The 26,161-nt window shown below is 34.2% G+C and overlaps 1 protein-coding gene across 17 annotated transcripts in view; it reads right to left on the bottom strand.

Annotated features, from left to right (window-relative positions):
- Positions 1 to 26,161, bottom strand: part of LOC149785499 (uncharacterized) — a 207,307-nt gene that overhangs the window by 107,203 nt on the left and 73,943 nt on the right. For all 17 annotated transcript variants that reach the window (XM_089979287.1, XM_089979294.1, XM_089979300.1 and 14 more), the window contains one exon: positions 10,761 to 10,866. In XM_089979287.1, coding sequence (XP_089835413.1) covers positions 10,761 to 10,816 — 56 coding nt within the window. In that variant the 5' untranslated portion in view covers positions 10,817 to 10,866. The remainder of the gene's footprint in view (positions 1 to 10,760; positions 10,867 to 26,161) is intronic.

Here is a 26,161-nt window from a genome sequence, read left to right as displayed (position 1 = left end):
TCAAACAGTGCTCAAGAAATTTACCCACACAAAGACCAAGTGCATAAACAGCTCAGAAGAATCAACTGTCCAGTGTAAAAGTCTATTTAGCCTAGAAAGGTTTTTTTATCCATCATGCCCTTTGAACAAGTTGCTCTCAGGGGAAGACAAGGCAATATAAGATTAAAATTGGCCCTGGATAATGGGCTGTCATTATAACTGCCTATAAAGGAAACAAAACAGTAATGACATGGTGAGGAATCAAGTTGCATAAACTAGATACTCACTGATCTAAATTCCTAGGATGACTAAAAAGCACAAACACATTCCGCTAACGCAAAATATAAACCTTCAGGGAATTTTAAATTTAGCTCAAACAAACCAGAAATTTCAGACATTTTTGGATTTTTCTGCATTGTAAAATGTTTTGGGCAACAGTTGTAGACATATAAATGGTTATTGCACAACTGCAGATATTTTCACAAGCATGGATTAAACAATTGCTTTCATACACTGAATGTTTCTTTTTAATTTCTGAATCTACTGCTTAATCATTAATTTTTTTAATGTCTCTGGCATTTGAAACTATTGCAAGCTGGATGAAGGAATTAAAAATTAGACATGAAATCCTCAAAGGGACTCATGCTCTAATGGGTGAAAAGAATCTCCAGTAATCCAAGATGGGACAGTTTCTTCCTTTTAAATGCTACAGCTCTAATTACTGAAATTATCTATGATATTCTTCAGTTATAACAAGATTCTGAAATTGGATAATGATCAAAACAATGTTCATTTATAAAAAAATCAAACATCATTAAAAGTTTTTTGCTGAACACCAGAAGGAGTAGCGATAATGAGATTCAAAGATGGCCATCAAGGCAGTCACACTGGATGCAAGATTAGCACAATTTTCAATTAAGACCAACCTGACATCATAAGAAGTATTATGGTCAAAAGTTATGCTGAGATAGTCGTCCATTCAGAAAGCAGCAATGTTTTCAAAATGGCTACCATGGTGGCCATATTGTATGTTAGATCCAGAACAATTTAGTTTATGACCAATCAGACATAATAAAAAAAAGTCTTCTGGTGAAGACACCACGTGAATGTGTTTCCATTTAGAAGGAGTAGCAATATCTAAAAAGACTGCTGCTAAGATGGTATTCTTGAATGACAAATGGTCAGCAATTTCATTTAGTACTAACCAGACGTCTTTAGAAATCTTTTGATGAAAACCCAATGTCACTATGAACAGCGACTTAGAAGGAATTGTGATAACAAGACTTTCAAGATGGCCAGCACTGTTGCCATTTTTAAGGTCATATCAGCACCATTTTCATTTAGGACCAACAAGACATCAAAAAAACTCTTTTAATGAAAACCCTATGCTGATATGACCATCCATCTTGGAAAAATGCCATTAACAAAACTGTCAAAATGACCACACTTTCAGCAATGCTGGATACCGAAAGTCAAGATGACCACTCTGGTAGCCAAATAGGATATCCAAAGTCAAGATGACCACTCTGGCTGCCATAATGGTTTTCCAAATGGTACCATTTTCAAGTAATATCAACTAGACATCATCACAAGTTGCAATAACAAACATTTTTAAAGATGACCACTGAGATGGCTACCAGTAGCTCAAATGTCTATAATGGTACCATTCTTGTGTAGGACCAGATAGATATCAAAGAGAGTCTTGTAGTGAATACCCTATGTCAATATGACTTTCGGATGGAGTAGCAACAACAATATTTAAAAAGCTCTTCACGATAGCAACCAAATTAGCCATCTGAGGCACCATTTACATTTGGAACCAACTAGACCATTGGATGAATGTTTGGCAATCCTTAGTTAGAATAGCAATAACAATCTCGTGCAAACGGATACACAACAACAAACCATATCAATCACTCTTGTGGACTATAATCAGTTCAGCTAAAAATTATATAGGTCCTGTCATAGATGAGCCATGGTGGCTCAGTGGTCATTGCACAATACTCATGACTAGACGAGTGTGAATTTGATCGCCACCTTTGGATCATCCTGATCAGCTGCTTCATTGTGTCCTTGGGCAAGGCTCTTCATTTGGCTGGGCATAATATAATCTTATGAGTATTACTGTGCCATATGTTACATGTATTTAATTTGTATATTATGTAGAACCAAGCATTGAAAAATTTCTTGCTTATGGCTAGCAGTGATGTAATGATGCTGTATAATTTATCACACATACAGATCATTTGCTAGGAGAGAGGCTCTTTTATCTTGATCTAAATAAAATCATGTGAAAATATTACTATTTGGAATAAGTTTAGAAATAAGTGTAGAAGTAAATGAAGAATTTTTATTTCATTTGTATTAAAGAAAAAGGCATTCCAAATGTGCATATCATAAATAAAACATTGTATTATGGGCCGGATTTCGTTTTATTTTATAATAATTCAGGATGTATTTAACATTCTGGAATGTATATCTGAGAAAGAGGAATTTGCTTTTATCAAGCATAGTATGTATGTATTGTGAACATTAATGATAATGTTTTACAACTATTTTTTCATGATGTCTATCACATGGATTCTAACCATCAGTAGATTTAATTTCCAAGAGCAGAATTAAATCAACCTAATATGCCTGGAGTTATGTAAATGTAAAACAACAGACAGTACTGAAAGAGTCACCCCTTAAACGCTGCTCTTGAAAAATTTTGAGCAACCTTTAGGTTATCATTCTTTAAATACTAACTATTAAAACTGAACTTGAAAGACAACTATTTTGGAAGACCACCTGTCATGAAAGATCATATATTTTTAATGTATAATGTAACAACCTTGCGAGTAACTACCTTTAATGAAAGACCATATTTTGTTGCCAGGATAGGGTGTTCTCTAAAGAGAAATTTTAAAGAAAAAATTTTAAAGAAGTTTTATTAAGCCAACATTCTGCCCAATGACATTTGGTACTCGTATATAGGCATTATTTATTTAATTTCTTTCTCACATCCAAAACATGCTAATTTCTCCATCAGGTCCCATCTAAATAGAAGTTTAACTTAGGAAATTTTAATTCTGATTATTTTGTTAAACATGGGGTTCAAGTGGGTATGACATTGCTTACCTGGTTTACATACCCTAACATTTGATTATTTCACATAGCAGGCTTCTGTTGTTTGTAAATACACATGGTGAACTAGCTCACAAACTTTATACCATGTTCCAAATTTTTAAGAATCTAATTAGTGATTGTTGTTGTTGTTGTTGTGGGGTTTAACGCCATTTTTCAGCACACGATAGGCTATGCATGGCAGCCAGTATTTATTAGTGATGTAAGTATATGCTGTATTAAGATGCTCCTTCTGAGAAGTTGTGCTTATTCTAAACAAACTCTATCGCTTTCACTGTTAACAGATCACAAACAAATGTAAACCTATCACAAAACCACATTTAAAAAATGTACTAAAACAGTGATAGGTGTAATAGGCAATCATAAAAACTATAATAAAACTGCAAACCAGCAAGAAAAAAGTGCCATTTCGCTGTTCAGTTTCTCAACATATCTTTACAATACCATGCCAAAACTATTTATCTTTGTATCATTAATAAAAGAAAGGAAGGTGGATGCATACTTTATAATCTACTGTTTGCATCAGTAACATCTGTTTCTAATCTGTTCATATAGTGCAACAGCAAATGTGCAACAGGAGCTTTAAACACTGCATTATGTACTGCGCAAATTGTGTATACCTCTAAATGCCCATTTATTAGGCTAATATAACAAGCTGTTAACAGACCCAATTAAATTCCGTAATAACTGCAAGTAATGATCAATGTCTCTTGAAGGGTAATGGAAATTTTCACTCATGTTTTAGAACCTAAGATGTGAAACAAATAACTTTATGTACTGAGAATTAGAATATTTGGACCTTGATTGCTTTAGGATATAAAACTGATTAATCTGAGTTATTTATGGAGAAATATCAATCAAAGAATCTAAGCATCTTAATTAGTTCATTAAAAACTTGTCATTAGTTTTACATTTCAGATTTTTAAAAAAAATAATTGCTTGAGCAAAATAAAAACAGAATCTTCACCTCTGAATTTTGTAAATAAAGTAAAATTCTGAATCAATTATATGCCATCTAAAACTTACCTCAACTGCTAATATAAAATCCGAAAAAAATGGAGAGGACACCTCCTTACCAGAGGAAGTTCTGACTATGCATTGGAGCACTGGACAGTTTCCAGTGCCACATAATATAAAAGCTATAATGACAGGCATATTTCCTGGTGCAGTTGCCAAGGGTTCATCAAAGGATAATTTTTGCATGTATTTTTAACAGTATAAGGATTCTTTGGAACATGACATACGCACATTTATTTGTTGTGCCAGAAACTGAGGGGCCAGTCTATTATCTTCCTCCACTCATCCACTGTCACCCCTGGTCTCAAATCAGTTACATGATATTTAAGATAAAATTTATCATTAAATCTTCTCCTAAAACTTATTCCCATTACCTCTGGTAACAGTGCTTGAATTTCACAGTTCAAGTTCGATCGCTCATACTTGTCTATAATCAGGATTTGCTCATTTAACTGTATACCAATGTCCAGCTACACAGAATGAAGCAGAAGTAGCAGTGTGTGGAAATGGAAACTGTTCTTCAATTTTATTTCAAACTTAATTCTAGTTTGTTGGTTTGTTTGCTTGTTTTTCTGAGAATATTTATTATCTTCTCTCTACCCCATATGGCACCTCATCCCTCTCAACTTGATGGCAGAGTTACACATGTACTACACTATGGAAACCTAATCCTTAGCCACAGCATCTCTCTCTTGCCTATTACAGGTAGCACCCTTGTGTAAAAGCAAATGTAAACAGCATATCTATTAGACATAGCCATGAGGCAGATGTCATATCTGTTCTGATTGGATGTATCTTGGAGGCCACCAACCCTAAATCTTTGAACAGCTACATATGTCATGATCATTATGCTAAAATTCTGTGGTGTAGTATTCTTAATATCTTAGAATTACTGTACAAAGTCAAAGAAAACCCTATGCAATGTGAATCAGTTCAGACACCCACTCACTAACATAGCAGCTGCCCTACAAGTTGTACTTGGGTATATTGCTGAACTTGAAATGTTTACACTTTGCTTCACTTGTTTACACTTAATCATGCCAGATTTACTAGCTCATATACTTTTTTGGCCTGCATGACCTGGCCCTGCTTTCATAGAACTTATCAACCTGAATACCTACTAAACAAAAATTATCCAGTCAAATTTAAAACTCAGGATATATTATGCCCTAAAAAACCATCTTGTCTCAAAATGTAGGTCTAATGCAATTTGCCAATTAATGTCTACAAAAAAAATCTAAATGCAAATTTTGACCTGGGTTTCTACTCAAAGTAAAGGCATTATATGAAAACTGCACCTGGGTATGCCAGGTGCAACCTGAGCCCATATCCATTAATGGAGATTGGAACTCCAAGCTGCATGTCCAGTGTTTGTAATTTTTCACAGCCTCAACATGTAATGTACTGAACACATCATGGGGAGAAGGGGGGGGGATGGGATGGGATTTTCTTTCCAACCATGAAAACTTTTTCTCTTCAACTATTATGATGAATAGAACTATTGTTGTTTCCACAAATCAGAGAAAGAGAATTTTGTTTCAAGCAATTTGTAGGTCTTCTCCCTGGTGGTCTCCAATATTTGAATACACCATTAAATTTACTTCATCCTTCAATTTTCTGTATAACAAATTCTGTTAACCTTATTACAATTTTGCAAACTTTATACTTTATAACACTGTAAATACCATTTTTACCTATGATGAATTGTGTACAAAAAAATAAAAAAGGATCTACAAAAAATTACATGCAATAATGTCATCATTATCAATTTCATGCAAAACAAACTTCTCCCACAAAAAAACAACTTCGAAGTTTTACTCATCCTGCACAAGTTTTCTTCCCATTTAATTCAGGTACAGTACAAAGTCATTTATTTTTATAGACATCACAATTTTTGTGGTTTTGCAGAAAAATGTAATTTTCCTAAATACTTTGCCAGCCCTGTTCTTTAGCTGAAAACTTAAGTGTACATTAAACCTATCTGTAATACAGTTTCTAAATATTAGAGGGATATATGGAAGAAATAATGCATGGGTAAAAAAAAAATAAGTTTGTAGAAATTAGTGTGAATTTTACAATCATGCAGAATATTCATGGAATATGACTCTGAAATGGAACTGGTCCTACTGTCTCCTATAACATCTATTTCACATGCCGCTACTACAATTGGCTATACTGTTCATATCTGCTCTTAATCTTCACTACATAATGAAGTTTAACATACTTCTATATCGACTTTCTATTTGAAATTGGGGAAAAAAATTATTTGATCTGCTCTGAGATAACAGGTAGTTTTGCTGATTTTTTTTCCCCCTTACAGTAATTGGAGAAATGTTATCCCTAAACCTACAAAAGGAACAACTAATCCCCACATAGTATTATAACAATTCTGATAGAAAATCTTTTTTAATGTCCTCAAAGTCCCTCTAAGAACAATTTACCATCATTCCTTCACATCTTTAATCATCAAATTGAGGATTTCAAGAGTACCATAAATGGCACTTTATATGCCTTAATTTAACAGTTCTGTTTGAAGCACTTGTTAGATAAAACTGACTCTACAGCAACATAGATGTTTAATCCCAAAATGAATATTTGTATTTTTACCTCAAGTGCAAGATACCCCCCTCCCCATGAAAACAATCTTATGGATGGCCATGTCCACAAAGTTTGGTCAATGCATGTGGTCTAGAGCTTAGCCCAATGTGTGGAAAGCAAAGTGTTCTTCATGCTCCCTGTCAAGGCATGGAGTACATTATTTCAGAAAATATTTCAGTCAAATGTACCTGAAATCCATACAAGAAAACGTGATTGTCCAAATATGCAAAGTGACAAACAGGTGCAACAGTAAATCGCTGTTTCATATCAAAGTCAGTGGGGAATGCTGGGTTTGTGTTACAGCAATTTCATTTGGTTCCAAAGGCTGTAAATTGCAGGCCAGATGAAAATAAAAATTTTACACCTAAATTTCTTTACACACCAGTAAGGCTTCTATACTTCCATACATATGTATTAGTCCATGTGATGACTATCTATGTTGCAATAAGAAATTTTAAATGCAAATTTATGTTGCAATAAACAATTATTTAAAAAAGTTTTATAGAACATGATTGTTTGTGCAATTAAATTCACAGGGAATTTTGGCAACAACTTTAATTACAAGTCATTAGGCATGTAGAATTTACTTCAATCAGATATACCAGTACATGTTCAATAGATATGTAAGGGAGGTAACTTGCAATACTACTAACCTGTTTAGCATGGGTAGGCAACCAAGTCTGACCATGTACCTATGGTCACTAAACTGTGAAAAATATGTCACTCTCTCATCCTCTTGGCAGCAAAAAAAAGTATTACTAAATCTGATCAGAATCCAACCTCTGCTCAACAATTACAATTTTCCTGCCCTGTATACATTACCTATCTACATGTACTTGTCCTACTACCTGCCACTTAATTTTTTTACAAATATTTCTTTCTTTCCTATTCAAACTGTGAATTCAGAAGCCTTCAAGCTTGGTTGTTTGATGACTTTTACCACCTGACCCTAAAATCAATAGACTCAAGCCATCCACAAACTTTGGTCAAGGTCAATGATTTGTAACAAATATCACTGTTCTGAAGCCAAAATGGAGTGAAAAATGGACATCATAGCATTATACATTGTGTGGCATATTAAAAATCTGTCTTGAGGTTTCCACAACTTTGTCCTATCCCTTCCCCTAAAATAAATACAGCAGAACTGAAGATATTTCAATTCATCTCTGCAAAGGCGAAGTTCAATGTCAAACTTAGTCATATTCTGTCAACAAAAGATCAAAATAAAACCTTAATTTGTGATGACCTTAAAGACTTGATGGGACAGGACAGGACAGATGGACATGGATAATGTCCACTCCATCAAATATGGCAAAAGAATTAAATGTAAGTCAAGAAAAGACTCCTATCTGTCAGCCTACCATTTCATGTAACTAAGAAAAATGCTTGAACACTGAGATTGATCCTGGGTGTAGAAAGACATGCACATGGATACCAAAGTGATCTTTATGTCACACTTTCTCCAAGGACTTTTGAAGGGAAGATTAATACATATGTCAAAAACAATGGAAATTCAAGTTTATATACATGCTGTGAAACCCCGAAAAACCTAAACTACTTGAAACCAAATTTAACTTATTTTTGTTAGGCTTTAAGTTTATTTACGGTTTGGCAGATCAGATGAAAAAAAATGTCTTTTTAATAAATACTTATGCAACCTAAAAGAGAATGTAATTATGACCGAACAAGTTTTGGTACCAGATCACTCTCTGATCTAATTTTATCCTCTGAGGACAGTTCAATCCTATGACACATTGCTGATCATTCTGACACCTTGACATGCACATTAAAACAAATGTCAGTGATGGCTACTTAAATATGTGAATGTAATGATTTGTCTCCTTTAAAAGTCCATTGAGCAAATCCAGCTTTGGCCATTATTAGAAAAAACCAGGTATTTAATTTTTTATTTTAAAAAATTTACCTTAAAGCTGGCTCTTTCTTAATTTATCTGCAAATAATTTGGATAAGCCTAATGTCACCCCTAATCTGTCGGTGTGCATGTCAAGTATTGTTTTAACTTCACCTCATGTGCCCTTGGGACATTTTCTCATGAGCAAGCCTACTTCAATATTTGCTGACCATAAAAAATCTGCTAGAATGTGCATCAGGAATTTAGTGGCTAAATTACATTTCCATGTTTTAAGCATTTTCAGTTTTATTGGGTTTCTCCTTAATGTAAAATTAATATGTTTGGTTCAATATTTGTTTCGGTTTTCAGAGTAGATGGGTTTCGATTAACTGGGAGAAAAAAAGGGATGATATTAATATGTGCATTCCAGGTTACAGCTACTCCGATTTTAAGGTCTCACGGTATGTATGTATGTATGTATGTATGTATGTAATACATATGTTTGAATCTTTTAAAAATCCTGTCCTTTTATAGCCCACAGGGGTACTAAGTGAGTTGAATGCTTTAATAAATTATTGCAAATTACCCAGATTTCATTGAGCATATTTGCAGACCAAGGGAAATATTTACAAAAAGATAAACAGTGAGAAATGCAACTTCTTTGGGGCATTTACTAAATATGGATTTAGGATTCAAAACTATCACTTAAATATCAGTCAATCAAACACTCTGCAGTGAAAGTAAGCTCCAAGGATGTCTTTGGTGTCATTCATAGATGTTTTGTTGCTATTTTATAATTTCTGAAGAAGCCACCTGTGCCATACCTTACATAACTGTTCATACTTATAGACTGTCTTTATTTCATTGTGTGTGTGATGTCGGGTCCTATTCTATAACTGAAAACTGAAACAAGAATCGCTTGAAGGGACTGATGCTCTGCTTGCTGATAACAAACTTGTGCTAACGGACTGACAGACAACATCATCCCATAAGCAGTAATGGTCTATGACCAGCAGAGCTAAAAATTGGGGATTTTTCTAAATACAGGAGATATTTAGCAAAGAAATAAAGGTGGGGCTTGAAAACGTGTGACTTCTGTGCATTTATTTTTTAGAGCTATTTAATCATAATCCTTTTTTAATCTAGCTAAAAAGTTAAAAACATTAACACTGAGAGTAACATAAACAACTTTAACCTGACTTTAATCTAAGTATTATGGCCATGCATGCAAAAATGATTGTTTATGATGTCAAGCTTCTGCCAAAATAGATTAAACAAACACCATAGCTTGAAAATTTTGATAAGCAAGCACTACATATTACCTTTTACATTCTGATGCCTGTTATTTTTTCATTCATATGTTTTCATGCATATTATTTAATTTTTCAGTAGATGTAAAACTGAAACTTACAAAAGTTTTATTGTCACCATTACTTATTCACATATCATATTTCAAAAGACCATAAATATTACTGATGTAATGTCTGTTCTGCCCACTTTTATGTAAATTTTATAAGATACTGCTGTAAATAGGTACAAAAAAAAAACTGACAATTCTGTGGTTTACATTTCAGTCTCTTGTCCCTCTAAAAAAAAACAATTTGCCCACAAAATACAAAATGATCTGTTGATTAGCATGTTCCCATACAGTGAGTATTCCCTTATTATTTTGCTCCATATATAAGCTTCTAAACTGATAACACAGACTCAGTATCCACTGTCCAAAGTAAGTCACTCGAACATCACCGTTAGAATGCAATTAAATGTCTTTGTGCAGGATTTGTTTAAAAAAATGACTACAAATGGATCAACCCTAGGAAACAAAAGGTCACACTATTATTTATGGTTTGGTTTTATGGGTTTAATGCCATTTTTTTATAGTACATGGCAGGCAGAATATCTGGTGGATGAAGACCCTGGAAGGAACCACCATCCCAAGGGACACTACTTGCAAGCTGTCTTGTATAACCATGCTGGCAAAGACAAGACTGGAACCCAGAGTTGGGATATTAGTGATCTGTAAATGTGATTACTTAAGCCATCTGGTCATCCATGGAACTCACAATTATTACAATCATATCAATCTAATATAAAAGAACTAATGATGGCTGTAAGAAAAACGTTGGTGAGTGAAGAGGATGTGTTAATGGGCATATGGAGTCTAATAATCTAATTATCCCACACTTACTCTTCTTGTTGTCGCCTCCTACGGCGGGCCTCTCGTCTTTCTTCAAGTGTGCTCATTGTGAATGTGTGAAGTTGGTCCTTTTACCCGTACACGAAAATTGGAGAATCTGAAGCAAGTAATAAAAAATGATTATTGATTCTTTAATGAAAACAATAAAGCTTGGGAATTTTTTTTTAAAGAAACCTTTGAATTATTTCATCTTACTGATATTTACCAGACACAAAAAATGTAAAATCACTCACTCTAAGAAACTTTTTTACTTTCAGATAAACATAGCTAATTATACATGACTTCCTGTACCAAACGTCTGGTCAGTGAAATGTAAACTGGATATGATGGCTTAACTTATTCTTACCCATCAAAACAACTATCCATCCCTTGTCTATATTATCTTGATTTATGTTGTTCTGTATCCTGAATCATGTCTGTCTGTCTCTGTGACTGTCTACCTCTCCCCACTGATTTCTCCCATGTAATTTTCTTTATATTTGTACCAGAATTCATGTACATACAATGCAGGTTTCATTCACATGAGATTGACACCCTGATCTCACAAGTTGGTAACGGCATTGGTGACAATGTTAAGATTCTAGACATTCCCACCATTAATTCAGTGACACAGTATTTAACATGCTGGACTAAAGACCTCAATGGTTCAGGTTGAATCTTACCATCAGAACTGCCCAGGTAGGCTAATGAGGTGTGTCCTTCAGCAAGGCACTTTACTCCACTTGCTTCAGCATGATAACATACCAGTGTTGTTGTGCCATAAAGCACCAAACCAAACCATTTATTTTTATCCATTGCAAATTTCATTTTTGAGATGATACATCAAGGCGCAGTTCATAGGTGATCGTGATCAAGACTTACTGTTCTGAATCCTTGGTATTTTCCTAACATTGTGAAAATACCTCATATAATTCAGATTGTGCAACACATATACCAGTATGCAAGATTAAGAACTTGGAACCTAAATATTCTGAGCAATGGTAACTATACAGAAGTTTATAGAAGAGTTGGAATCGCAGAACAGCTAGAATTATGCAAAGAGTAAGCCCATGTTTTTCATGCAGTTATAGTTAAAAAACACACTATCATAATGGAGAACCACTCCAGTGGCCTAAGTGTTTAGAGCATCTGCCTCAATCGAATGTGGGAGGTCACAGTTTAAAACACCAGCTGAGTCATACCAAAGACTTATAAAAATGGTACTAGCAGCTGCCTAGCTTGGTGTTCAGCACTAAGAGGTAAGTGTTAGGACTGGTCGGCCTGGTGTCAGGATAATTTGACTGGGTGGGACATGATGCTGCGTGTCTGCGGCATGATGCCCCCATGCTAAACATTACTAAAACTACCACACTGCGGGCATTGTAGTGATAAGACTGAAAAATTGTTAAAACTACTGGTACATTAAAAATCCAAATCAATCACAAATTCATAATGGAGAACATTTTGATGAAATTGCCATAATTATACTGACTACCCAAAATGATTAAACAGATTACTCTATAGGGATAGTGCTACTTTGTCGATGGCTGACACTGCAAAACAGCGATCATTTAGGTGAAATGATCTTTTAAACATGTGAAACAACATGAGGTCCAAGTGGACCTGATAGATGCTTTACCTTGGTAAATGACAAATGTAAACAGGTGGAAGCAAATTCACACAGGTAGTGAAGCTGCCAGTGTCTTATAAAATATGTGTTTCTGGTTTTTTGAGAAAAGATCTTGTTAGTATTGCTCAACAGTATTTAATGATACTGACATGTACATTCTCTGAATAACTAATGAAATAATTTGCATCTTTTAAATATAATTTGCCTTATATCTGAACTGACCACAATTAGCAAACAGAAAACAAAGGTAGATATTATTCAATCATCTTTCTAGTTTATGTACAGTAGAAGCTATATAAACATGTAGTGAATGAAACAGTAAACATCTTAATGAGTGTAATTTCTAACACTGTAATGAGTGTAATTTCTAATACTGTTACCTATGAATGAAATTAAATGCTACCTGGCATTCAGAAAATCTAGAATTTGTCAGGATTGCTTTTTGCTTCTTTTAAATTATGTTTAATGAACAGAAATCAGTCTGCATACTTGGATTAATAAAGGCAATAAAACGTGGAAGCTGTTCATAATCAAAACATATTTCATATTATTTTCTCTTTCTTTTATTATTAATGGCCAAAAATGCCAAATATAAATGTAAAATAATGTTGTGACTAAAACAATGAATATATGAAATACCATAAAATAAGTCATTAGATTGTGATAACATTAAAACAACAACTATTTCAGACATTTTACAAAAGAAATGCCATTTGCAGGTGGTTTTTTTCTTTTCTTCTTCCAGTCAGTGACCTTGACATTTAACCACAAAATCAATATGATTTTTCCTTTCCCACATATGTAAGCCATCCATTAAATGTGGTCTGGGCAGATGATTTAGAACTAATATTATTGTCTGGAAACCATGCTTCTTTCATACTGTGACCTTTTGAACCCAAAATCAATAGGTATTTTCCTTACCCAAAGAGCAAGTCATCCACAAACATTAGTAACATCAGATGGTTGCAAACAGGCAGATGGATGAACATACATGATAATATAATACATTATGCATTTGGTGGACATATAAGTACTAACCTACAACCTACATAAAGTGGTCAAGTTAAGACTTATGCCCAACCACCCGCTAAATTTGCTGTGTTTGTGTAAGTTGTTCTGAAATCATTTGAATTGGTGCAGCACAACATATTCTGGTCCAAATGAAAATTTCATATAGCACTCTTAATGTCCTTATAAAATAATTACATTTCAAGTTTTAGGTCTGATCTTGGCCTCAGATTTGAAAATTTACGACTTGTTTCCTATATTGGCCCTCTCTTTCTGTTTTAGCCCTGTATTCCAATCTTTTTGACATTCTCCATCCCTGGAGTCAGACAATGATCTATGGAATACACCTGGCCTATTGCCAAATGGCTTCCCACAATCTTCTGCACTCTGATTGCATAACCAAAATGTTTTGAAAGGAGATTGGAAAGAATGTTGAATGATGAAAACTACAGGCAGTGAACAAGTCCAACAGCATCATTGAGAGGTACTGTGTGTACCTTATACACTTTGGATTGTTCTCTGAAATGCGATATCCAATATATTTCTGTATATACATGGCCCCTGAATTTTTTTCAAGTAATTTGGAACAGAAAAGGTTAAAATACAATAAGGCATTATTAGTTAAAGTAAATGGTAATTTTCTTGTACTGCTTCAGAAATAGATGTTTACTTATCCCTTAGCTCTGACCATCTGTATGTACACTAACTTGTATAATGCATATGAACAAACCTTTCCATTCTCGCTAGATTCATTAGTATCGTGAAAGTGAGCAAGCATGGCTTCACTTTTTTGAGTACTTTTGTTTTTTTTTACCAGTGCCACTGAAGACTGCACTTAATATCACACCATAATCAACCAATCAAACAAATGGTATCAATTGCTCAGTAGCAGCAAATGAAGTCAAAGCAACACCATGCTGGAGCTCTGACTTCAGTTATATAATATATAAATACTTCACTGACAATGGCTGCCATGGCTATCATCATATTGACACAGGTAGGGTTACATGAGAAATGATTAGTGAGCTAAACAATAAATTGGTTACTGTCATAGTAAATCAGACAGTTGGAGGGTAAGTTCTGAAGTCTATAAAACTTGATTCTTGGAAATAATGATTTTATTTTGGCCATCCACTCCCTTCCTAAATTCCCAATCATGAAAGCTTGCCTCAAATTCATATCTATCTTTCATGCAAATCTGAGACTGGGAGGAGGAGGAGTTATAAAGAATGGGGTGAGGGTGTGGGGCTCAACAAAAAGATAAACTGTAAAACCTCATAAATTTTACATGCCTTGTAACAGTTAGTCTGATTTTAATTTCTGAAAGATTCACCTGTTTTTCTTCAATTAAATTCCTGGAGGACTTTGGAAGAGTGTGCTTTCTTTATTGGGTTGGGATTTTTGTTTTGTTCGCTTCATTGTCATAAAAATTCAAAAGGTCATCATCAACTGTTATGTGGTCATTTTGGTGTGGGAGGGGATGGGGTTTGAGTTTGATATGCTCAGTTTGGAAGAGATTTCCACTTCTGGGTCTCCATGCACTTTTGATATAATGGGTTCATCAATGGATAGCTCCTAAGTGAAGATAAAGGCTTGAGAAAAAAAAAATTCTTTGAGGAGTTTATTTATTATTACTTATGTTAAAGGGAACAAAGATTGTCATCTGTCATGCTCCATCTTTGCTAGCTAAGGTTCCGATATGTTAGCCCTATGTAAACCTAGGCAGATCGATTAGCTATTTCAAATGCTTTGTCCTAGTGACATCTGATACATTTCATGATTTGCCTCCTTTAGCATGTAACATTAATGAATTGTAAATAGGACAAATATGGTGGAGGCAATTGACTGCAAATGGATACTTTGTAAGTTTAACATCGAACGTATGACTATTTACCAGAGAGAAACCATAACAGGTGTATTTGAGGGAAATGATGTATTTTTTGTGCAAACACGGACTGACAGTGGAAAACTACTTATTTATGAGTCCATTCTAGTTCTGTGCTCCCCTTGTCTCAATCATGTAGTGACAGTGTTCAAATCTGAACAACTTGATTTTGATTGAATTTGGTGGCTTAGCACTGCATCCAATGAAATTCAGAGACCCAAAGCACAGAAATATTTTATCGATCAACCAGGGTGTAGACAGAGTTAGCATATCAAAACCATGGCTAGCAAAGATGGTCATACTTATGTGTGCAACTTTGAACAAAGACTGGAAGAACTTAGATTACACAGCAGGAAACTGAAAGCATGTAGTATGTATCAGTCATGCATAAACAATATATTCATTGATAAACCAGGAATTTACAAACTGTATAAAAGTTAGCTTGTCCAAGGCAAACTGACTGTGAAGTTCACTGCCATTGGGAAATCTGAGCTTGCTCCAAATATAATATCCCATACTCACAACTGAATTTGTTTTATTTTATCCATTTACTTAACTATTAGCATCTAGTCACCTTGAAATTGGCAACGTGCTTCAAAATATTTAACAAGCCAACTTTAGATATTGAAAACACTTTTTTCCACTATTTAATTCTTTGCCAATTAGTAAGTATCAGTGTCCAATAATTTATCATATAAACCAAGATCATAAACACTGTTTGTAGGCACTACATTTTTGGTACATTGATCATGCTTTGAACAAAATAATCCAGGTAAAATACCTCTCAAAGGAACCTCGTGACTTATATTTGACAAGCCCATTGTTGAGAGTCACCAAGTAGGTTACAACCCAAAAATTGGTGAATCCCAGATACATAAAAATATTATGATTAAAATATAATTGAGAAGTTGAAATATAACCTGTATTAACATACATTATCAATTCTTTATATGGTTTAATATTTATGAAAACTGTCAGTCAAACAGCTACTACTATCTCTGACCGACTTTATGTTGCTGAAGCATCATGCAGAGGTCATGGAATAGTGTTTCTAGTTCAATTCTTAGTTCCACAGCCAACACAGTAATGTAGCTGTTAATGGTTTTCAAGTACTAGACCAACTGACAACAAAAGTGATACAGTGTATACTAATTTGTAAACACTGTATGAAGCTAAGAAACTCATACATGTATGTAAACCCATAACCTAAACTGCAGAACTTTCAAGACAGTAATGACATTTCATCATTCTGATGAAAAAGCAGTTTGTTGCCTAATGGTCCATATCAATGTACTTTTTTGTCAAGCTTAACAAATGCATGTCTCAGCAGGTACAATGGTGTGCAACCCTTGTAACATCGCATAATGTTTGGTTTTTCCATTCTGTTTGACTTTTTCCCCTCATTACCTGTACAATATATATAAGTAAACATACCAGTAGGTTTTCTAAGAAGACTTCTGAGGAACTATACTTCTGGAAATAAGATCTACATCCAGAAACTAAAAGCAATTATTACATGCCTTCATCAATTTTTAAACCCTGAAAAATGTCTGCCTCATAAATGGCAACAAATCGGTGTTTTAACTTCAGAAAGGCTGCTATGATTAAATGAGTTATTTCCCATCATTTTCTTTTCGTCACTAAGATAGCTACCAACTGCAAAAAATTAAAACTTGTCTTAATTAATGCTATCTAATATTAGTGCAAATTTTCCCTCTATTTTCTTTTCCATTATGATCTCTTAGTCTTTTTATCTTGTCCCACAACCTAAGCAATGGATCCAAAGCATGAAATGAATGGTCAGCATGCAAATTTCATATGACCATGATATATTTACCAATTATCGCAGAACACCATCAATCGCTTCAAGAATAGTTGAGTAACACAATTCTGACATGAACAGCATCCAGCTTCAACTAAAGTAAAAACTAGAAATGTGTCCATGCAACACATATGCCCCCACTAAGACGAGGCCACTGAAGGACAAAGGTCAGATTCAAACAGTGGTCATAACTATTTAAAATTCTATCAGAAATGGAAGATCAAACCTGACCTAGGAATTCTTAATGTAAAGCCTCGACCAAATTTTGGTTCAATCCCCAAGTCCTTCAAAGTTCCTGAGCAGAAATGGAATTGTAAAGATCAACATGAAAGAAGTGACATAACCCTATATCAAACCTGACCTGCATCTTCTTAATGTAAAATATTTCTGGATTGGAGCATACAGTGTTAACCATGTTTATTCACCAGGTCATGTCATGAAATCAGTTTTCACTTAATGGACTGAAACCAAATGTGGTACGTTTCTGCTTGCTCCTTCATATGACAATTTCAAAACCAGCATTTCCCCTGGAGGTGCAAGTATAAGAGTAAAAAAAAATTCCCTTGATGTCAGAATTTGGGAATCCGATTAAAATTTTGGAGTCTTTGATGTACAAATGAAGCTGGGGAACAGTTCTTACAAAATAATTTAACAATAATTTGAAAATGGTGGTCACAGTCCAAAAATAAATTGGATGCTCATTAAATATTCCTAACACTCATTAATTTCTAAAATAAATTCTAGCACAACTATTCACAGATGACTTCAGTGATATTTGTTGTGCTGCATTTTGTACTAGGTGAACTTTAAGGTTCATAGGGGTTCTAATGTCCCTCATCATAACAACCAAAGATTTTTTGCATATTAACAAGATTTTTCAAAGAAGCCTAATACAACTTATCAATTAATAATTTACTTGTACATCTATAGTCCTGAAGATTTCCATGGTACATTGGGGAGGGAGATTTATATTAAGCCTTGCTTTTAATAGTCACAACAAGTATGCAAAACTAGATCACTGAACCAATTATATACACAGCAGGCTGTCTTATCAGTAACTTCACTAAGCAATAAATACCATTATGGCTTTAAGCCAATAGAAGACTGAACTTTCCTTAGTAACAACAAACTTGTGCTAATGGACAAACAGATGATGGACTACTGGCAAGAGACCATACCATAAGGCTTTTCTGGTCTATGGCCAGCAGAGCTAAAAATACTACATTTGCTGTAAAGCTTTTCAAAAAACTTCCTAGTAGTAAATATAGTAAGTAAAACATACAAAATCTAAGAAACTGGGGAGGGTGTGTGTTCCATACTGATAAAGTTTTGGGTTTATTACTTTATAGGAAAAAGATCTTGGAAGCCATCATATAACAAGACTTTTTCAATGCAGGTTGATATTTTATATTTTATATATGTTTATGTGTTCACAGATTCTACTTTGATTTTTAAAATCACATAATTATCAAGTGTCAAGCCAGATTCTTCACATCATGTTGTATATACCGTATATATTGTACATAACAGATAGAAGGCATCAAGGTAGATTAGTTCTGTAACTAATTGAGTTACCTTCTCCAAATAAAGTCTTTATTATTATTATTATTATTATTATTATTATTATTATTATTATTATTAACATATGTAATCTGTACATTTAGTCTAGGCAGTGCTGTGTAATAATCACTTGTAAATCTGGTTGCTAAGGTGTAACTAGATGTATGTTGAACAATTTACTCATGAAAAATTACTCCTGCCTCATCAGCATCCCACTTTTAAACCCCATTATCGAGATCAGTCTAGACTTCATCTGTGAGACTAGTTGCCTCCTGCTGCAAGTAAGAAAGGGCAGTAAGTCGATAGTACAATGATTCATCAATATGTACATCTTTATGTAATGACCATGATATACTGCAAAATTCACTGAAAACCATCATAAACTGCAAGACTAGCAAAGTTCGAAAGATTCAGTCCCATACTGCATGCATCTAGCTCGTACTTCAACAACAAATAAATGCAGTAACTCCTCCAAAATCTGTGCAAGTTCAATGACTCGTCAATATGCACAGATGATGATGATGATGATCATCATCATAATATGTACATGTACTAAGTTTTGAAAGCAAATCTGCTAAAAATATGCAAGAGTTTTTGTATATACAAGATTCTGTTGAATACAACATCAAATATCATCAAATATCAAGTCAAAAGTAGCAATAACTTCTTATAAAAAAAAACAACTGGCCATGATATTTAATAAGTTTCATGGCAATTCATTAAATGCTGCTGATCTAATTAGATTCACAAGCTTGTGTTAAGGATGAAAGTATAAATGGACATAAGAAATCCGATATAAACTCACTTCTAAAGTGGTGTGGGATTAAATTCTTTAGAATCAAAATTAAGCTCTGCAGAATCTCCACTGCATATTTTTGAGAAAATAAATTAGACTAGGCGTACAGAAGAATAGTGGATTTATCCAAAGCCAACTCATATTGAACAAAAAATTGCATGTGAAATATGTAACCTCTCAAACAAAAATTAAATTAAACCCATATTTCAAAAGTTCATGTCCAACTGCATGACATAAGCAATACCCTAATACATGTACATCCATCCTTTATATCATGTTTAACAGGGACAAAGTCGTGTATCTGATTTGATGCTTAATTCTATATATCAAAATTGTGCCTTCATGATTAGTCTTAAAGTCATTAACAATGCAATTTGTACTGGTACTGTTTTGATTCTACTTTTAATAGGAAATCTTGGGATGAAATTATCTGAAATTTTTACATTGGTCAAATATAGGTTGTTGTTCTGTTGGGTTTTTCCAAAACATCCTTCAGTGTTGAAAATGGACCAAAATCCTAAAGTAACTGTACATGTCTTAATGTAAAACATTTCAAAGCCATGCAGAAGTCCAAAATGATGGACACATGCCCTATTGCGAATCACCCAAGAAAAATTCCCAGAATGTGCTATCAATCAGAATTTGATATATGCAATAATTAAGAAGTCATATGCAATTAAAAATAGGAATATATGCACTTAAAACAACCAACATAAGAACAAATAAACCATCATTTCCAACTTAAAATTATTGCCATGTAATGGCTCCAAAACTGAGTTCGCAGTGAGTGTCAAAATGAAGCCTATACATTCCTTGTTAAAACAGAAAACCATAATGATGTTTCTTGGCCTATGTGATTTTTTTTTTCAAATCTAAAACTATAGGCTTTAAAAAAAAAAAAAAAAAAAAAAGCATAGCCAGAAACTTTGTTTCTATCTTTGGACCAATCATGTAAATGTTAGAAAACTGATTTTTCAAATAAAACCTGTAAAGATGATCATGACAATTTATAAAAATTGGCATTAACATCACTGGAATATACCCATAAAAAGTAACAACAATCTGATTTGAGACCACAGCCACCATAATGCAACTTCACTGCAGTGTGATACACTGAGCTTTTGCCCTAATACAACTGTGAACTTGTTCTGTAACAATTTTTAATAAACAGATTCATTAAGTAATTGTGAGAGAAGCTGTAAACAAGATAAACAAAATCTCCATATATCAGTAATTTCCTTCTATTGTCCAGTTTCAAATATATATCCTTAACTGATGTAGTATGTGACTATTTTATCCATTAAGTTTATTGCCAAATGCAGACATCTTCCCTTTGCATACCTCACCATGCTTTGTAATAAAAGAATTTATCCATTCTGTAATTTATATGGATGAGGTAAACTTTCTAGTAGCCTGAACTAACTTTGGACCCGATTCATTTATTAACCTGAAACAGTTAATTGTTACCATACATAGCTGATAAATCAAACCAGACCTTTTCAAGATTAAGTTCTGTGTCATGTGGATGAGGTATTAACTTATTCAATATTTTACCTATGATGAGATTTTGTTTTTATAACGTGGATGAACTACCCTTTGTGTACTCAAGCTTGAAATATATCCTTCATGTTGCTTTAGCACCTTCAAACAATATGTACATTACTGTATGTTATGCATGTGTATTGATGAAGCTTTACACAATCTCTTTAATTAGCATAAGTAATGAACTACAGTTTTGCACCAGTGTAATATGCAAGATCTGAAGACAATATTAACACTTTGTACATGAGCAGACATGTGTTAAAAAAACAGGCAATGGCATTACACTACACCATCCAATAACCATCATGACCCTCTTCTTTGGCTAGTGATTAGAAACAAATGGCACAATACATTTTATTAGAGTAGAAAATTGGAAGCATACACAAAGCTTGCCTGTTTACTATATAAGGCCAGTCAGGTACTATCCTCAACACTATCACCAACAGCAGCAGCTGTGGTGATAGAATAACAGCCTTCCTATATCATTGTGCTTGCCAGGAGGCACACTCTGACTACCAGATATATCCTAAAAGATACAGAACTGCAGTTGATTTCATAATGAAACCTCTGAAGGCCAATACTGTATATTATTTCTTCAATACTAAGCTACAACTACTCAAAAATGTAATAATTCATAGATAATTTTTTCACTACTTTTGCGATTAACAAAAGTTATAATTCAGAAATAATGAAATTACAAGTTACAGGAATAAAAAATGGAATGCATCTATTCTTGGTGAGTACAGTGAAGACAAATTATTCCTGCAACTCTTTCACACTTTTAAGTGCATACAGCTCTCCTTTATTTCAGTGCCCTTCATTATGGCTAATTATGGACATAAATCACACCACTGATCTCATTACAAAAGTAACTAAAAAATATCAGTATAATTTACAGTTTTCACCAGCTTAAAGACTTGTATTATCATTTCATTCAAGCTGGGCATCAATTTTCACTTCTAATCAACCATTACTATATTCTAAGGGTTCTTCATTATACTGAGGAATCAAAATAAATTATTTTGCTACATTGATACACATATCAATACAAGAGATGAAGAATAAATACAAAACAATACTTACCTAAAAATGGGTAAAAATGTTGAATTAGAACCACTGACGACTAGCCAACAGTCAGTTCAGAAGATTTTTTTGTTCTACTGTACATTACAAGAATGGCAAGTATAGGTCTGTCTGTAACCTGAATACTGGAAACATGACCAATCTACTGCATCATAAAATAGCACCACCCCACCACTGATATTCCTTCTAAAAATGGCAAGACCTTCAAGCTGATACGAGTATTGATAGTGCATCATGTCATAGGTTTTGTATTGTAATATGTATTTATATGTGCCACAGGTGGATCATTCACCCATACTGTATCCTAAGATGGTCCACTACTGTATTCTCTAAAAGGCAATAGGCACCCAAACTCACCATCGGCACAAAGTCAATATGCTAGGCATCTGTACCAGCTATACCAGGCCTATCACACAAATATTGTCACACTGGCGCAAGTTTAAAATAATAATAATAATGATGAGGACTTTGTATAGCGCCTAATCTTTAGAAGCTCGAAGCACTTTACAACATTAGACAACACCTATATGATAAAAAACATATAATAATATTATTACAAAAACAAACACCATGAAATTAGAAAAATATTAAAAAATATAAAAAAAAAATGCTGAGAATATTTCAGGTAGGAAACATTATTAGGTCTTTAAGTTTGTTCTTGCAGTCGAAATAAGTGAGTTTTGAGAGCACTCTTGAATGTGATCACTGTCTCTTTGTGTCTATTTTCAGTGGGCAATTCATTCCATGTTGCTGGGCCCTGGTATGCAAAAGAACGCTGTCCATATGACTTTGTTTTCATAGTGGGAATAATGATTACACGATTGTCAGAAGAGGAGTGTAAGTATCTTGCTGGTGTGTACACATGGGTGAGATCAGATAGGTATGTTGGACTAGAGTCCGACAGTGAAACGTAGCACAGAGAACAAATTTTGTGTTTGATTCTGGATTGAATGGATAGCCAGTGTAGGGTACAGAGCAGCGGGGAGGTGTGCTCTGATCGTGGTACTCTAAGTATGATCCGAGCAGCTGTGTTTTGAACATTTTGAAGTTTTTGGAGTAGATACTGAGATGAATCAAACAGAATTGAGTTATCTCCCTTTTGGCATGATGCAGCAAATGTTTAAATAAACAAATGCCATTTCATTTGTGCATTAAGACTACTTCTCAAAAGCAGTACACTCTATCCCCTACGGCGTACAAGTGAAGCCCACAACTAAGTACGGAAAACATTGTGACTAAATATTTTGAAGCCAACATGCAAGCTGAAGTAAACAACATTCATGTATGTGATTTAACAGCATTGCCGCTACTATATCCTATTAATAGTAACATATTGAGTGTGCAACTGAAAACAAACCCAAGTCGACTGTCATGTCAGTTGAGGTTCTATGTAATAGTTAGGCACCTATATATGGTGGAGTAATTTCCACTAACATGAGCAGATCTCCTACAATGAGATTACACATAAATCCTTGCTTTATACTTTGTAGCATAAGCAAGATTGATTATATTAAGAAAGTGATACAAATATCAAGGTTTCCATAGTGAATATAGGGGAGCTATGGTAACTCTGCTGAAAACTGGACTCGTGATCCATGGTTGCAGGTTCAATACCCATCTAGGCACAAAACATTTCAGGTTTGAGCCAGACAGTTGTTTTGTTCAGAGATTGTTATGACTCAAGAAATTAATATGAGTGAAAACAAAGAAAACTCAAAAACTTTAGGCAGAAATTTTTTGTTCCTGCTTTCTACTGTTGTACAATATTACAGCAGCAGGCAATAAAAGGCTTAACAAAGAAACAAAATCTTAGTCCTTCATGTGATGCCGAGTACTGAAGTGATTGATGTATGAATCATCAAAGCTCAAATGTACAGCATAAAAAGATTGAAAATTCATTATATTCTACATATACACTTTACATGGGAATCTAACCATAACACACTTTGTTATGGCACAAATACAGATAACATGGCCATTTTGTGGGTCCTGAATTTTTGGTGCAGGTTGCATTTTAAAAGAGGATCTAATATACTGAGGATGAAACAGATGAATGGCCAAAAATACTTAAGTCATGCAAATGTGAAGGTTATGTCACTGATTTTGTTTGTTTTGATAGGGCTAAATTACTTTTTGATGAGATGTACATGTATTTACATAGCCATTGGTTGTCGCATTGTCACCATTTTCATTTTAAGACCAATTGGAGATCATAACAAGTCTTTTGATGAAAACCCATGTCAGTAAAACCTTCTGATCAGATTTATAAGATATTTAAGATGACTGCCATGGTGGCCATATTGGATTTCAGATCGGCAGCATTTTATTTAGGACCAGCTAGATGTCCTAAGACGTTTTTAAAGAAAACCATGTTGATACTACCATCCATTCTGGAGTAGCAATAAAAAAAATTCAAGATGGTTGTCTAGGTGGCCATAATGGATATCAGATAGGCACCATTTTTATTTAGGTCCAAAAGGACATAAGTCTTGTAGCGAGAATCCCATGTTGGTATGACCATCCATTCAGGAAGAATAGCAATAACAAGATTTTCAAGATGGCAGCCATATTGGTCATCCAACAAGCACCATTTTCATCTAGGGTCAACTAGACCAGGTATGTGCAACTTCTTTCAGGGCAAGGGCCACATAAGCTATTTTTAAAGTCACACCATGTGATGTAAATAAGCAAGTAATTTAACCAGGTCATGAGCTATTGGTTGCACATGCCAGAACCTGACCATGGCATGAATGCTTATGTAAAGTTTTAAGGCAATCCTCTACGTAGATTAGGAGGAGTTGCAATAACAAAAGGACAACAGACAAAAGAGTCTTTACTATAGTACTGGACATATAATGGTTGCATGTAATAATATGCTGTCTGCATACATATATATACATACACTTAACTGCATGATATGACACTTAAGCGAGAGAACACAAACTGTTCACAATAAGAATTGTACAAGTAATTAAATTATGGACTCTAATAATCAATGACACAAACTTTAAATTGTTGTCAGCTTGTCTCAACTCATTGTAAATTGTTTCCTTTGTATAAAAACAGAAGTGACGTGATGAAGATCTGCTTTAAAGATGCTGGTTATATCTACTGGACAAAAATGCTGATTTCTTCCAAAAGAAAAATAGCAGACAAATAATCTCAAGTAGTTAACATCATGACAAGTTTTCTATCCATTCAAATACAACAACATAAACAAAATGTCTTCAATAATAATTTTACATAAGATCAGATGGTTGTTGTTGTTGTTCTAGGGTCTAACGCCATTTTTCAGCACAAGATAGGCTATACATGGCGGCCAGTATAACTGGTGGAGGAAGAACCCTGGACAACTCAGGGAAGAACCACTGACCCATGAGAAGCTACTGGCAGGCTTTCCCACGTATCCACGCTAGCCGAGCCTTGGACTCGAACCCACGCAGACAGAGGTGAGATGGCAGTGATCAGATGAAGATCAGATGGAAGAACATAACTCCAGAGTAATTGCTAGTCATGGTCTTTTTGCTACTGTCTAGATAATGCCCTAAATAATCTTGATATTTTCCAAAAACAATTCTTATGACAAAAGAGAATTTATATTAACCTCTCAAAACATAACTGATTTCCTTTCTAAAGCATTTTCTAATATTTTACGTAATTCCAAGGGAGATAATTACTACCAGGTCTAAACATGAACCTAAATTTCAGTTGCTTCCTTTGACATAAAACTGATCTGAATGGCCTGTGGTAATATATTTTGTAGTTCTAATTGAATCATGAAGTTTATTACTGTTATTAGTAATACAATGAGTGGGTATCAAACCTCTGACCCTTGGATTACTAATAAACGCTCTACCAAATGTGCAAAACCATTATATACCTTTAAGGTAGAACTATCACATTTGCAATAACCATGGTTCTGATGTGTTAACCCTGTCTACACCTTGGCTGATCGTTCAGATATTTCTGTACTTCAGGTCTGTGAATTTCATTCGATGAGGTGGAAAAACTGCCACATCTAATCAAAATCAAGCTGTTCAAATTTGAACACTGTTCCAACTAGATCATGACAGGTGGCACACACTGC

Source organism: Sinohyriopsis cumingii, chromosome 13 (genome assembly GCF_028554795.1).
Source record: "Sinohyriopsis cumingii isolate HCF-2022 chromosome 13, ASM2855479v2, whole genome shotgun sequence".
Taxonomy (NCBI): Eukaryota; Metazoa; Mollusca; class Bivalvia; order Unionida; family Unionidae; genus Sinohyriopsis; species Sinohyriopsis cumingii.
Note: the sequence above shows the minus strand (reverse complement) of the source record. Positions and strands in the feature narration are given on the sequence as shown.